Source organism: Narcine bancroftii, chromosome 1 (genome assembly GCF_036971445.1).
Source record: "Narcine bancroftii isolate sNarBan1 chromosome 1, sNarBan1.hap1, whole genome shotgun sequence".
NCBI lineage: Eukaryota > Metazoa > Chordata > Chondrichthyes > Torpediniformes > Narcinidae > Narcine > Narcine bancroftii.
Genome location: NC_091469.1, coordinates 417,115,178 through 417,129,382, shown reverse-complemented (window position 1 = coordinate 417,129,382; position 14,205 = coordinate 417,115,178). Strand labels below are relative to the sequence as shown.

Sequence of the window (14,205 nt, the reverse complement as noted above, 5' to 3'; positions counted from 1 at the left end):
ATCCTATTGTGTTCAATGGATACAATTATAAAAACCTTACAACCTCATCTTTGTCAAACACTGTTAATTATATAAATATCAATAACATGAAATAGAACAGAGGATTAAGATGCAAAACATTATTTTATTAGGCCACATCTTCACAGAGAATGTTGCTGGATCTACACATCCAATTACTAACTTCTTGATGGATTTCAGCTACCAAATCTTTGGTTCTGAACTCTGCATGGAGCTCAAGGGTGGAGTATGAAATCCCTGATTTTATGAAAGGTCGCAGGATCTGCAAGCTTATTAGGTTCAATTAAATATTACCGCTATGAAGAAAGTGAAAAATAAAATAAGTAATTAAAAAAATAAGTTTGTAGTAACACTTAATCACTTAAAAGTTTTTTTTTATGCCATTACTTTTATACAACCCACAGTTGTGGCTGAAAATTGGCTTAATGGTGCACCAACAACAACCTCGCACTCAATGTCACCAAAACTCTGGAGCTGATTGTTGACCAGCAAGGGTAATTAGAGGTAGAGAGGGTAAACAAATTTAAGTTCCTGTGAGTCACTATCTTGGAGGATCTTTCCTGGACCCAACATACCTATGTCATCAAGAAGAAAGCACATCAGTGCCTCTACTTCCTCAGGAGTTTGTGGAGGTTTGGCATGACATTGTAAACCCTGGCAAATTTATACAGATGTGTGGTGGAAAGTGTGCTGACCAGCTGCATTATGGTCTTGATATGGGGACACCAAAGCCCCTGAGCAAAAAACCCTGCAAAGATATTGGACACAGCCCAGGACATCACAGCCTCTTCACCATCGAGAACATCTGCAGGGAACTCTGATGTCAGAGAGCAGCAGCTACCAAGGATCCACGCCACCTAGCACACAAACTGTTCTTGCTGCTACCACTAGGTTCAGGAACAGCTCTACCCCTCCACCATCAGATTCCTCAAGAACAAACTCAATCAGGGACTTATTTAAGAACTCTTACTTTAGCACTCTTTGATTTATTTTCCTCTGTATTACACAGTGTGCAAAGAATTCAGACACAAAGTTCATAAACTGTACAAACAGGCTTTAATCTGCTTAAACTTGTACACACTGGTCTCTGTACATTCTTGGCTCCATGTGCTTGACTGACTACCAAAGGGGCCGACACGAGTCTTTTTATGGGCTGATGATTGACAGCAAGCAAGTAGGGCCATCCTCCCAGGTTGCCTACTTGCAATGTATGTACTCTGACAATAAAATCTGAATCTGAATCTTCTTTTCACTTTAAAAATAATTTGTTTCTTCACTTGTTAATTCTTTTTGATTATTCCATTTCCACCTTGAGAGACAACTTTGTGACAGACATTTTCTACAAACCCACCAACTCCCACATCGGAGAGACTGGACACAATAGAATGGATCTCCCAGTGGCAAGCCATTTCTCCACCCCATTCCCTTGCAACATGTCTGTCCATGGTTTCACTCTGTCAGGCGGAAACCACCTAGAAAGTTTGAATAATCTTTTAAATTTTAACAGTTCATCAATGATTCTCAACGCCAGAGATATTCAAAAGAATGCCATACATTTGATAGTGTTGATTGCAATGCCAGGAGCTTAGCAAGTCTGCATTAAATATTTAATCTGCAGATTCATGGTTGGCCCTTGTCCTGGGATGACCCAAGTTATCCATTTACATTGGTTGAGGTTCTGGTGCCATGCTGTGTCCAGGATGCTCTTTGATAGCTCATTTGGCCATATAATTCTTACCCAAGCAAGTGAATGGCAATAGCAAATCGAAATGACAGGATACAAGGCCCAATTCAGAAAAATCTGGGCTTAAATATTAAATGTAAACTTAGGTAAAAGGGGGATTTTGTTGCTGAAAAGATGGTCAGGGTATATTATTTGTTCTAAGTAAAATAATTTTGTGTGCCCATAATGTGGGGAAAAATTGAATAAATGATCAAACATTAAAAATGGTTTTGATCATTATATCAGAATTTTCGATCTTTCCTTTAATTTCAGGTACCCCCATATTATAAAATATTATCTTGAGAGTGAATTGTTTCATCTTCTATCAGTGTTAGTGCAAAGATATACAAATAGTTGTTATAATATTCATGTTTCAACAATAAATAAAGGACTGCATAGCAATGTTCCCTCTCATTTTTAGTCGTCAGTGTGCACAAAAATCTTACATAGAGCAATTTTTTTCCTGTGACAAAAGTATGTGCACATTGAATGCTTGTCCAATTGTAGACTTGAAATTGTTTCAAGATCATTTTGGCACAGCCTATCTCTCATGGATAATAAAACTATTGGCATGTTTTATATAATACAAGTATGATTGCATTCCATTAAGTAATGTAGTTATTTAAGATTTTATTCTATACTTTGAACTGCTTTATTTTAGGGAACTCACCTTTGTGCACTTGTTGCAAAACGTGTGCGCATGCACACCCACACCCACAGCTTAGACAGTGCTGCAGAGACAGAAAGAGAGCAACAATGCTTTAATTATTCCATAGATATGACCACATACTATGGGTGAAGTGCAATTTTTAATCTCACAACCTCTCATGAAACTGACTTTTGACGAGACGATAACAGTATTTTGATTATTCATTCTTCTCACTTTCATAATAGTCAGGTGATCTGAAATCAGTAATTTTACATTTAACTAGATAAAATCTTCAAATATCAATATAAGCACTTACATCACCTGGGCACAGAAGGCTATGGGTCAAGTGCTATAAGATGGGTTTAGAACGAATGAGTGCCTATTAGTACGCATAGATATAATGGGCCTGATGGCCTTATTCCATGCTGTACGATTCTATGGCACCATCAAGTTTCACACTAGGACACGAGTTCCTTGAAGTCTGGCCCTTCAGCTCAGAAGGAAAGGGGGGAGTAGAGGAGAGCGATAGTGATTAGGGATTCAATAGTTAGGTGAACAGATAGGAGGTTCTATGAACTCAAGACTCCTGGATGGTGCCAGGGTCAGGGTCCACAACATTCTTAATCACGAGGGTGAGCAGCCTGATGCCATAGTCCACTTTGGTACCAATGACATTGATAGGAGTAGGGATGGGAACCAGAAGGGGGAAATATAGGGAGTTAGGAAAGAAAATGAAAATCTCAAGGGTGGTAATCTCGGGATTGCTGCCTAAGCCATGCACCAGTGAGAGTAGGAATAGGACTTTGTGGCAGATGAATGTGTAGCTGCAGAATTGGTGTCAGGAACAGGGAGTCAGATTTGTGGATCATTGGGATCTTTCTGGGGAAGGTCTGACCTCTACAAAATGACAGGCTGCACCTGAACTGGAAAGGGACCAATACCCTAGCGGACTGGGTTGCTAGAGCAAACTAGTTTGACAGGGGGATGGGAACCAGAATGTGAGTGCAGAGAATAGGGGAGAAGGTGAAAAAGGATGATGCATTGTGTTCATGATTTGTGAGGAAGGCCAGGCAGAAGATGAACCATAAATGTAGTCAGTTGAAGGGTTTGAAATGTGTCTAATTCAATGCAAGGAGTTAGGAATAAAGGAGGTGAACTTGGAACATGGATCAATAAGTGGAATTACGATGTTGTGGGCATTATAGATTCTTGGCTGGTGGAAGGACAGGATTGGTTATGCAGGCACTGGGGTTTAGGTGTTTTATAAAGAATAGGATGAGAGGTCAGAGAGGGGGAGGGGAGTAGCATTACCAGTCAGGGATAGTATCAGGGCTGTAGAAAGGAAGGATGCTGAGAGAGGGAACTTCTAGTGAGTCGGTGTGGGTGGAAGTCAGAAATAGGAAGGGAGCAATAACTGGGAGTAGAATATATGCCACCAAATAACCCTCAGGATCTGAGGAAGAGATAATAAGGCAGATTTTGGAATGGTGCAAAAATTACAGGGTTGCTGATATTGGAGACTTCAACTTCCTAATATTGACTGGCAACTCCTGACTGCAAGAGGAATAGATGGGATAGAATTTGTCAGATGTGTCCAAGAAGGATTCCTGACAAAGTATGTGGACTGGATGATGAGAGGATAGGCCATACTAGATCTAGTACTAGGTAATGAACCTGGTCCAAATCCATCTCTCTGTCAAGGTTGCTGTGGAGGTTGATAGTTAAGAAAGCCATGAAATGCTGAGCTTCATTAGAAGAGGGATTTGAGTTCAAGGGTTGAGAGGTCATGTTGCAACTCCATGAATCTCTGGTGAGACCACGCTTATCGTGTTCATGTTTGGTCACCTCATTTATGGAAGGATGTGGAAGCTATGGAGAGGATACAGAGGATATTTATCATGATGTTGCCTGGATTAGAAAATAAGTCTCATTAGGCAAGGTTAGCAGATCTAGGACTGAAGAAGTATGAGAAGTGACTTAATAGGTCTACAAGATTCTGAGAGGCATAGATAAAGTGGACAGCCAGCATCCCAGGGCAGAAATAGCAAACACCAGAGGACAGATGTACAAAGTGAAGAGAGGTAAGTTTAGGGGAGACATCAGGGTTAATATATTTTTTTAAAAAAACAGAGAATTGTGGGTGCCTGGAATGCATTGTCAGGGGTGGTGGTGAGGCATTGAAGAGACTCTTAGACACATGGAATAAAGTGTTACGAGGTAGGAAGGGTTTCATATTTTTTTGGTAGGAATATATTTGTAGGTCAGCATATCAAGGACCAAAAGGCCTGTGCTGTGCTGTAATGTTCCAAGCTTGTTTTGCACCTGAAAATTGGCAGTTAATAATTTAAAACTGTAGGTAGATTGGGGAAACTTCTTTAGATTTAGACATACATCATGATACGAGGCTGTGCTGCCCAGTTACATCCAGTTGACCTATACCCCCAGTAAATTTTTGAATGGTGGAAGGAAACCACAGCCCCTGGAGAAAACCCACACATACATGGGGAGAACGTACAAACTCCTTATAGACAGCGCAGGTTTTGAACCCCATAACAGCATTGTCCTAACCACTACACCATCCATGTCACCCCTACTTATTTCAATATAGCAATGTATTAAAATGAACAAATATTCAGGATGCCTAAAAAAGGCAAAACACAACCTATAAATGCATATCTCCACGTTGGCTGCAAGTTTAATTTTGAATTCTGGATATGAAATTGACAGACCATATGTCATGCATGCTCTGTGTGTGACCCAAGTAATGACCATTAAAGAAACCACCAGTGAGCTTGCAGAAAGCATTCAGGAAATGTTTAATTTATAGTTTTCAATCCACTTTCTGGGTTATAAATGGGACTCTAGCTTATTGTTTTCTGGGAAATCAACACAAAAGTTAAACAGGAAAGTCTGAAGATGCTGGAGTTTTGTGCAATACACACAAAGGTGCTGGAGAAACTCAGCAAATCACGCAGCATCTATAGGATGTAAAGGTTAATGAATGTTTTAGGCCTGAGCCCTTCGTCAAGGTAACTGCTGAATTTCTCCAGCACATTTGTGTATTGTGAAACATCACAGAAACCATGTAAAACTGTTGACTCTTATTGTTGCAGATAATGGATGAAGGGCTGATATTTTAAGATATCAAAATTAACCATTGGTGCATATGCAGATAGAACCATGTAAGATAGAGAGTGGAACACACAAAAGGAAATATAAAAGAAAACTATGGTCCAAATTGGCCAAAATAAAGAGACACAAGAGACTGCAGTTGCTGTAATCTGAAGCATAAAGAAACCTGCTCAAGTAACTCAGTGGGACAAGCAGCTCAGTGGGAGAAAAAGACATGTCAACATTTCAGGTAAGTACCCTTTCATCAAGTCTGAGAGTGCAGAGGGAACATAATATAATGACATTGTGTGTTAGGAGTAGAAAGGGGGCAGGACATTGGTGAACCAATGATGGACGGATGGGGAGGGTGAGGGTTGAAGTTGGGAGAAGAGGCAATTGATTGGTAGTTGTCACACAACAGGGAGAGAGGAAAGAGGAAAAATTAGGTTTTAGATGGACAAAGATTTGTCATACAGTATGGATTTGGAGATGATTGATGCAAGAGCATACTGAAATCTGAGAAGGTAATATAATGGAAACTAATAGGGGAGGACAGATTAGACCAGATAAATCCAAACCGAGAAGGGATCCTTTTGGTGAAATATAGGTAGAAGGGGATAGAACAAGGAGAGGGCATGAGAATAGAGGGCACACAAATGGGTGGGTGGGGGGGGGGGGGTGGTAGGGAATACAAATGGAATGACGAAGAGAGGGGATGCATCATTTGAAATTGGACAATTCAAAGTTCATACCTTTGGGCTGAACACTGCTCAGATAGAATTTGAGTTGTTCCTCTGCAGAGTGTTGGCCACTCTGGCAGTGGAAATAGGCAAGGCTATACAGATTGATATAGAAATGGGAAGGGGAGTTGAAATACAATGCACCAGGAGCTCAGAATGGCCACTGTGGACAGATTGCAGATGCTCTGAAAAGCAGTCTCAAGTTTGTGCTTGCTCTCACTGATGTAAAGGAGGCCACATTGAAAGCACCAAATGCAATGGATGAGGTTTTGTTTGGTGGTCAAAATAAATAATTCAACAAATTAATATACTTTATCACATTGGTTTATTACAATTATACAGTATAGTTTTATTGTAATTTGCAATGGAGGGCAAGAAGAAGCTAATCTCAATACAGAGGAGAGGAAGTGTAAAAGGTATATTTAATTTCAAGAAGCAAAATCTCTAATTACTAACTATTTTAACTTATTAATAAAACCATAACCAGGTGTATGATCTACAAAACTCACAAAACGGGAAGCATTAACATTATGTTAAATGTAATAAATTTAACACATGACTAAAGAAGCAAACATCAGAAATTATGTTAAAGGAATTATTCCAGCTCAGCCATGATAACATCAATTTCTTTCAGCTGGTTTGAGATTTCTTCAATGCATTCCTCAGTCCGAAATTCTATTCCATCTATTACAATGCAATCTTCAGCACCTGTGGAATCCTTTAATTCTGCCCCTTTAGAAACTGCAACACTCCATTTAGCTAACTGAAAATAAAAGAAATACCTTTGGTCGATAAAATTCGTTACTAAATTCTTAAAATCACTAAGAGTAACAGGTTTACATCCATTTGAGAATATAAGATACAAAGCAAGTATCCCTTACACCTGCTCCACTAATTATCAAGGCCATGGTTGTGTCTCCATTTCATTTTCCCACCAGATACTCATATTTTCAGATATGTTGTGCAAATATCTATTTATTTTAGGCTCAAAATAATGATTGAGCATCTGTGGCAATCTGAGACAAAGAATTCCAAAGGTTTGTAACCTTCTAAAGAAGAAAATTATTTTCCTATAAATCCTACATGTCCAGTTCGTATACTGGGATCATGTGCCTGATTATCAGATTTTCCACTTAGAAGTGGCTTCTTAGCTTTTGCCGCTCAATCCCTCTCACCATCTTACATGTGTTAATGTGATTAGCCCATCTTACTCAACTTCTGCACATCGGGAAATCTGATAGTTGCAAAAATCAATTTAGTGAATCTACTAAATTGATTCCAAGGTAAGTGTATCCTTTTCAAGTACACAGTTCTCCAAATGAAGTTACCCTAAACCCCTGCACACACAACAAAATTTTCTTACTTGTGTTACCTAAATCACTTCCAATGAAGGACAACATACCATTTCCTTTCCAAATAAAGCATGAAGGTCAATAGACAATTTCCTATTTTTTTTGCACATTTTCACTTTTCACCTTTTAAATCAACACACACTGTAGACCACATTCATTGGTTTCTTAATATTTATAAAAGTTTTCTTTCTTTCTTGTGCTTTGCCACATTATATTCCATTTGCTGTATATTGACCATTTGTTCAACTTGCCAATATAACTTTCCAGGTTTTAGTCTTCTTGTCAACGTTCATTTTTTCTTGATTAATATGATTAGTTTAAATTACATCGACTTTTCATCAGAAATGCCATCAACTTGAAAGCCTGTTTCTCCTTCAACTGATTCTCTCTGAGTCAACTATTTCCTCCATTTTATCATTTTATTTTTGGTTACAATATACTCAGTCATTTTAATTATTAGCATGAGTGGAACAGGTGAAAGCCTGGTACTAATTCCAATAACAACTTCTTCTTAAGCTATGTGCTGGGATTGAGGACAATTTGCTTTCATTCTGGTTTTGTGTGTTATGAGATGCATGACAAGGCTAATGCATGAACTAGACTCATCCACAGATAGGTTATGAGGTAGTTGAGAGAGCACTCTGTGAGATGGTGAGCTCCGTTTACTACTTACTTATGGTTTATGTGTGTTCTCGTTCATTGCCTCTAGCTTCTCACACTGCATGGTTCATCTCCACTTTTAGTGAGTATCAGTGAAGATATGCATAAAAGTTTGGAGTTGGGCATGAACAAATGAGCTGACTGTCAGTAAATTGGGCCTCAATGCCTGCAGATATTAATGTGGGAGAAGACATTGAACTATTGCAATTCTTTTTTCTGAAGCTATTCCTAATGTACTATTGGGTAATGAGTATCAGGATTTAGACCCAATTGGAATGAGGAAACAGTGATAGTAAGATGGTGTGTCACCTAGTAGGGAACTTAAAGGTGATTGCATCCTAATGAACATGCAACCTTTGACCTTATAGTTGTAGAAGCCATGGATTTAGCTTGTATAGTTTGGCAAAGTTATAATTTTGAAAAGAAATTTAGACATACAGCACAATAACAGGCTATTTCAGTCCACGAGTCTGTGCCACCCAATTTACCTATATCCCCAGTACATTTCGAATGGTGGGAGTAAACCGGAGCCCCCAGGGAAATCCCATGCAGACACAGGGAAAATGTACAAACTCCTTATAGATAGTGTGGGAATCGAACCCCAGTCCCAATCAGTGGCGCTGTAAAGGTGATACGCTAATTGCTATGCAACTGTGCAGCCCCAATGTTATAGCAGTGCACTTTGTAGATGGAGCAGTTTAAAACATAGTATGTTAGTAGTGGAGGTACTGAATGCTTTGTGTGATGTCTGGGTGCTATTTAAGCAAACTGCTTTGTTTTGGATGGTGTGAAACTTTAAAAATATTGCTAGCCTTGCATTCATCCGGCTAGATACAGTGTATTCATTCACATTCTTGACTCCTGTCATGAGCAATCAGAGAATGAATTACTTATTGCAGGACACCCAGCCTCTGACCAACTCAGAAAGCAGCTGTATTTATGGGATTTTAAATTTATAAAATGTGGAACTCCCAAAATAACGATGGTAGGGAAGTCAACAATGATAATGTCAACGACAATCAGAGGTATATGGTCAATCTCTCTCTTGTTTGAGATGACCACTGCCTTGCACGTGTATCACAATATATAACTTGCCTCTTATGAGCCCATGCTTGAATGTTGTGCTCTTGTTGTAGTTAGGATTAACTGTTTTTATTTTCTGAAGAGTTGCAAATGGAATTGTGCAACCAGGCGTGAACACCCCAACATGTGTCCCTCTGATGAACCAGCAGAACGCTGGAGCAATGACATGGATATGAAAATCTCCCACAGGGAGATTGATCTCCAATAACTATATTTCTCATTGGGAGAAAAATGAAATGGGTTTATTTCCCTCATTCTTATTGAAATAGAAACTTAAGTGTTCAGGGGCATTCGCTCTCAATTCATTCCTGCAATTCAGTTCCATGTTTTTTTTTCAATATTCACAAGATCACAAGACAAAGGAACAGAAGTGACCACTGGGCCCATCGAGTCTGTTCCATAAATCTACACTAAGCTATTCTACACTAGTTCCAATTTCTGGCCTTTTCCCCTTATTCTATAATGCCCTCACTAATGAGATACTTGTCTATTTCTTGTTTAGACACTCCCAGTGATCTGTCTTCCACTACTGTATGTGGCAGTGAGTTCCACAGATCTACGACCCTCTAGCTAAAGAAGTTCTTCCTAATCTCTGTATATGGATAACCTCTAATTTTCAGACTATGACCCCTTGTCCTCAATTCACCCACCAAGGGAAACATTTTACCTGCATCCACCCTATCAAAACCTTTCAAAATATGAAATGCCTCTATGAGATCTCCTCTCATTCTCCTATACTCCAATGAATACAACCCAAGAGCTGCCAAACACTCCTCGTACGTTAGCCCTTGCATTCCGGGAATCATCCTAGTAAATTTCCTCTGCACCCTCTCCAACATCACATCCTTTCTAAGATAGGGGGCCCAAAACTGAACACAGTACTCCAAATGAGGTTTCACCAGTGCCCCATAGAGCCTCATCAGCACCTCTTTACTCTTGTACACTATTCCTGTTGAAATGAATGCCAACATAGCATTCACTTTCTTCACTACCAATTTCACCTGGTCATTAACTTTTAAGTTTCCCTGCACGAGGACACCCAAGTCCCTTCGCACATCAGAGGTCTGAATTTTCACCCCATCCAAAATAGTATTCTGTCTGTTTATTTCCACTGCCAAAATATACAACTGTACATTTATCTATGTTAAATCTCATCTGCCATAATTTTGCCCAGTCTCCTAATCTGTCTATATCCTTCTGCAACTTTACGATTTCTACTACACTTCCCACTCCATCATCTATCTTGGTGTCATCCGCAAATTTGGCCACAAAACCATTCATACAACAATCCAAATCATTTACATAAATTGTAAACAGCAGCGGCCCCAATTCCAACCCCTGCGGAACACCACTAGTTACAGATAGCCATCCAGAGCAGGAACCCTTAATTTCAACCCTTTGCTTCCTGCCTATCCAGTTTAATAACTTCCCTGTAATTCCATGGGCCTTCATCTTATTTAGAAGCTTAATATGCAGACCTTTTCGAAAGCCTTTTGAAAATCTAAGTAGATAACATCCGCAGCCTTTCCTTTGTCTATCCTACTTGAGATTTCTTCAAAAAACTCTAATAGGTTCGTCAGGCAGGATCTACCCTTTAAAAAATTATGCTGACTTTGACCTATCCTGTCATGTAGCTCTAGGTATTTCATCACCTCATCCTTGAGAATTAACTCTAATATCTTCCCAACCACTGACGTCAGGCTAATCGGCCTCTAGTTTCCTTTATTCTGTCTCCCACTTTTCTTAAACAGTGGAACCACATTTGCAACCTTCCAATCCTATGGAATCTCTCCAGTCTATTGATTTCTGGAAGATCATTGCCAATGGATCTACAATCTCCAAAACCACCTCTTTCAAATCCCGTGGATGTACTTCATCCGGCTCGGGAGATTTATTAATCTTTAATCTATTTAGTTTGCCTAGCACAATTTCTCTAGTAACCCTAACTGAATCTAACTCTACTCCATGAAGCCTCTGATTGGCTGGAATATTACTAATGTCTTCCACAGTGACGTAAAATATTGATTAAGTTCCTCTGCCATCTGTTTATAACCGATTACAATTTTCCCAGCATAGTTTTCTAAAGGTCCTATGTCAACACGTGTCTCTCTTTTATTCCTTATATATTTGTAAAAACTCTTAGTATTGTTTTAATATTGTTAGCTAATCTCCTTTCATAGCTCATCTTTTCTTTCCGAATGACTTTCTTCATCTCTTTCTGTAATTGTCAAAAGGAATCCCAGTTCTCTGATTTCCCACTAATTTTAGCTTCCTTGTATGCCCTCACCTTTGCTTTAATCTTAGCCTTCAGCTCTTTTGTTAGCCACAATGGTACCATCATTTTCCTTGGAATATATCTATCCTGCATGCCTTTTATTACTTGTAAAAATTTCTTCCAGTCCTGCTCTGATCCTCCAATTAGTTTGCTTTCCCAGTTTACTTGAGCGAGTTCCTTTCTCATACCACTGTAATTTCCTTTATTCCACTGAAAAATTAATACATCCGATAATTTTTTTTCCTTTTCAAATTTTAAATTAAATTCAACCATGTTATGATCGCTGCTTCCTAGAGGTTCTATGACCTTTAACTCCCCAATGATCTCAGGTTCATTGCACATGACCCAATCCAGAACTGCAGATCCCCTGGTGGGTTTCTCAACAAGCTGTTCAAAAAAGCTAGCTCTTAGGTTTTCTACAAACTCTCTCCTGGCTTCCAGTATTTTCCTGATTTCCCAATCCCCTGACATGTTAAAATCCCCCATTATTGTTTTGATATTATCTTTGTGGCATGTCCTCTGTATTTCCTGTTGGATCTCATTATCCACTTCCCAGCTACTGTTTGGGGGCCTGTATATAACTGCTAATATGGTCCTTTTACCCTTGACATTTCTTAATTCAACCCATAATGATTCTATCTCTTTTGACCCTATGTCCCTTCTTTCTATTCATTTAATGTCATTTTTTATCTTCAGAGCCACCCCTCCTCCTCTATCCACATGCCTATCTTTCCTATAGACTATGTAACCTTGGATATCAATCTCCCAATCACACCCCTCATTGAGCCACGTTTCAGTAATGGCTACAACGTCATACTTTATCAGTTGAATCTGAGCAACCAGGTCATCCACTTTGTTTCTAATGCTACATGCATTTAAATACAGTGCCCTTAAACCAGATACCAAAATTGCATGTTCTGTATATTTTTTGTACAGCACTTTCTCCTGCCTGCTCACCTGCCTTTTCTTTCTGTTGTTATTCAGTAACTCTTCACTATTTATTTCTCTCCGTTGTAATTCCCTGTTTCCTACTGTCCTATTCTCTGCACTCTCATTTTGAATTCCTTCCCCCTGCCAAACGAGTTTAAACCCTCCCAAACAGCTCTAGCAAACCCTCCTGGCAGGCTATTGGTCCCCTTCCAGTTTAGGTGTAGCCCATCCTAGTTATAGAGCAGGGGTGGCCAAACCACGGCTCGCGAGCCACATGTGGCTCTTTGACGTATAATGTGCAGCTTGCAGAAATATGTTGGCTGAGACAGAAATTGTACGAGCCAGTGCTCACAATGGTAATTTGGTATGCATGCTGTATATACGCATGTAAAAATCGATCTGACTTTTTTTTGTTCCCGGCCGCCCTCTCATTCAGGCTTCTGACACCCTGACTGTGGAGTCTCTCCTAGCCCCCGGCCTCCTGCCGCCCATCCGAGCTCCTCATGCCCCGACCTCAGAATTACCACCCAGACCCGGCCGCTTGCCCCCCCATTCGCGCTGTCTATATGGAGTGACACATGTAATAGTCAACCTCCTAAATTTTACACCCAAAATTGGTCCACGTATGTGATTGATTACTGGACAGAGTTTGAAAATTTAAAAATAAAATATTCAGAAAAAAAGTTGGCCCACATGATTCAACAAGATATGTTATGTGTACTTTTCGATAATTGAAACTAATACAACGTTGCAGTTTAAAAACTACACACATGAATAAATATTATTACATACATGAATTTCTTAACATTTTCATAACAAAATGTGCATGTTAGAGTAAAAATGTAATATTTTACATGTCTTGCAGTTCTCAAACATCTGAAGTTTATCGTATGTGGCTCTTACATTAAGCAAGTTTGGCCAGCCCTGTTATAGAGGTCTGACCTTCCCCAGAAGCAATCCAAATGATCTAGGAAACTAAAGCATCTGGCTGCTCCCCTTTCCCTTTCAGAATGCTGGGAAGATGATCCGAGACATCCCTGACCCTAGCAGGCAACACACCAACAGGGAGTCACAATGCATTCCAGCAAACTTCCTGTCTGTCCTCCTAACCAATGAGTCTCCTATCACTAATGCTCTCCTCTCAGTCCTTCCCTTCTGAGCCAAGGTACCAGTCTCTGTGCCAGAGACTTGACCGCCTCAACTCATCCCTAGTAGATAATCCCCACAAGCAATATCCAAAACTACATACCTATTGCTGATAGGACTGTCCTCAGGGGTGCTCTGTTCCTTCCTTTTACCCCTCCTGACAGTCACCCATGTCTCTGCATCCTGTCTATATGGGGTGACTACCTCCATGTAGTTTCTCTCAATTACCTCCTCAGCCTCCTGAATAACCTGCAGTTCATCCAGCTCCAGTTGCCGAACTCAGTCTGAAAGGAGCTGGAGCTGAGTGCACTTCCTGCAGGGGTGGTTATCTGGGACAATTATACAATCCCAGATTTCCCACATCCCACAGCTGGAGCAATCTACAGCCCTAGCTGACTCAATTAGCTTGTAGATTAACACCCTTGACTAGTCTTATTTTCTCATCTTACCTTAGTTTCTGCAACAACTCTCCTCAGCCCTGCTTGACATAGGCACTTTCTCCTCACCCGCTTTCGCTG

General features: G+C 39.9%; 1 protein-coding gene across 5 annotated transcripts in view; it reads right to left on the bottom strand.

The window, feature by feature from the left end:
* Nucleotides 1-200: 200 nt before the first annotated feature.
* LOC138751585 (zinc finger CW-type PWWP domain protein 2-like) overlaps nucleotides 201-14,205 on the bottom strand; it is an 85,320-nt gene continuing 71,315 nt past the window's right edge. For 4 of the 5 annotated variants that reach the window (XM_069914042.1, XM_069914041.1, XM_069914044.1 and 1 more), the window contains one exon: nucleotides 6,550-7,004. In XM_069914042.1, coding sequence (XP_069770143.1) covers nucleotides 6,837-7,004 — 168 coding nt within the window. In that variant the 3' untranslated portion in view covers nucleotides 6,550-6,836. Of the gene's footprint in view, nucleotides 315-2,411; nucleotides 2,473-6,549; nucleotides 7,005-14,205 lie in introns of those variants that run through there. The other variant, XM_069914043.1, reaches the window with a different exon arrangement.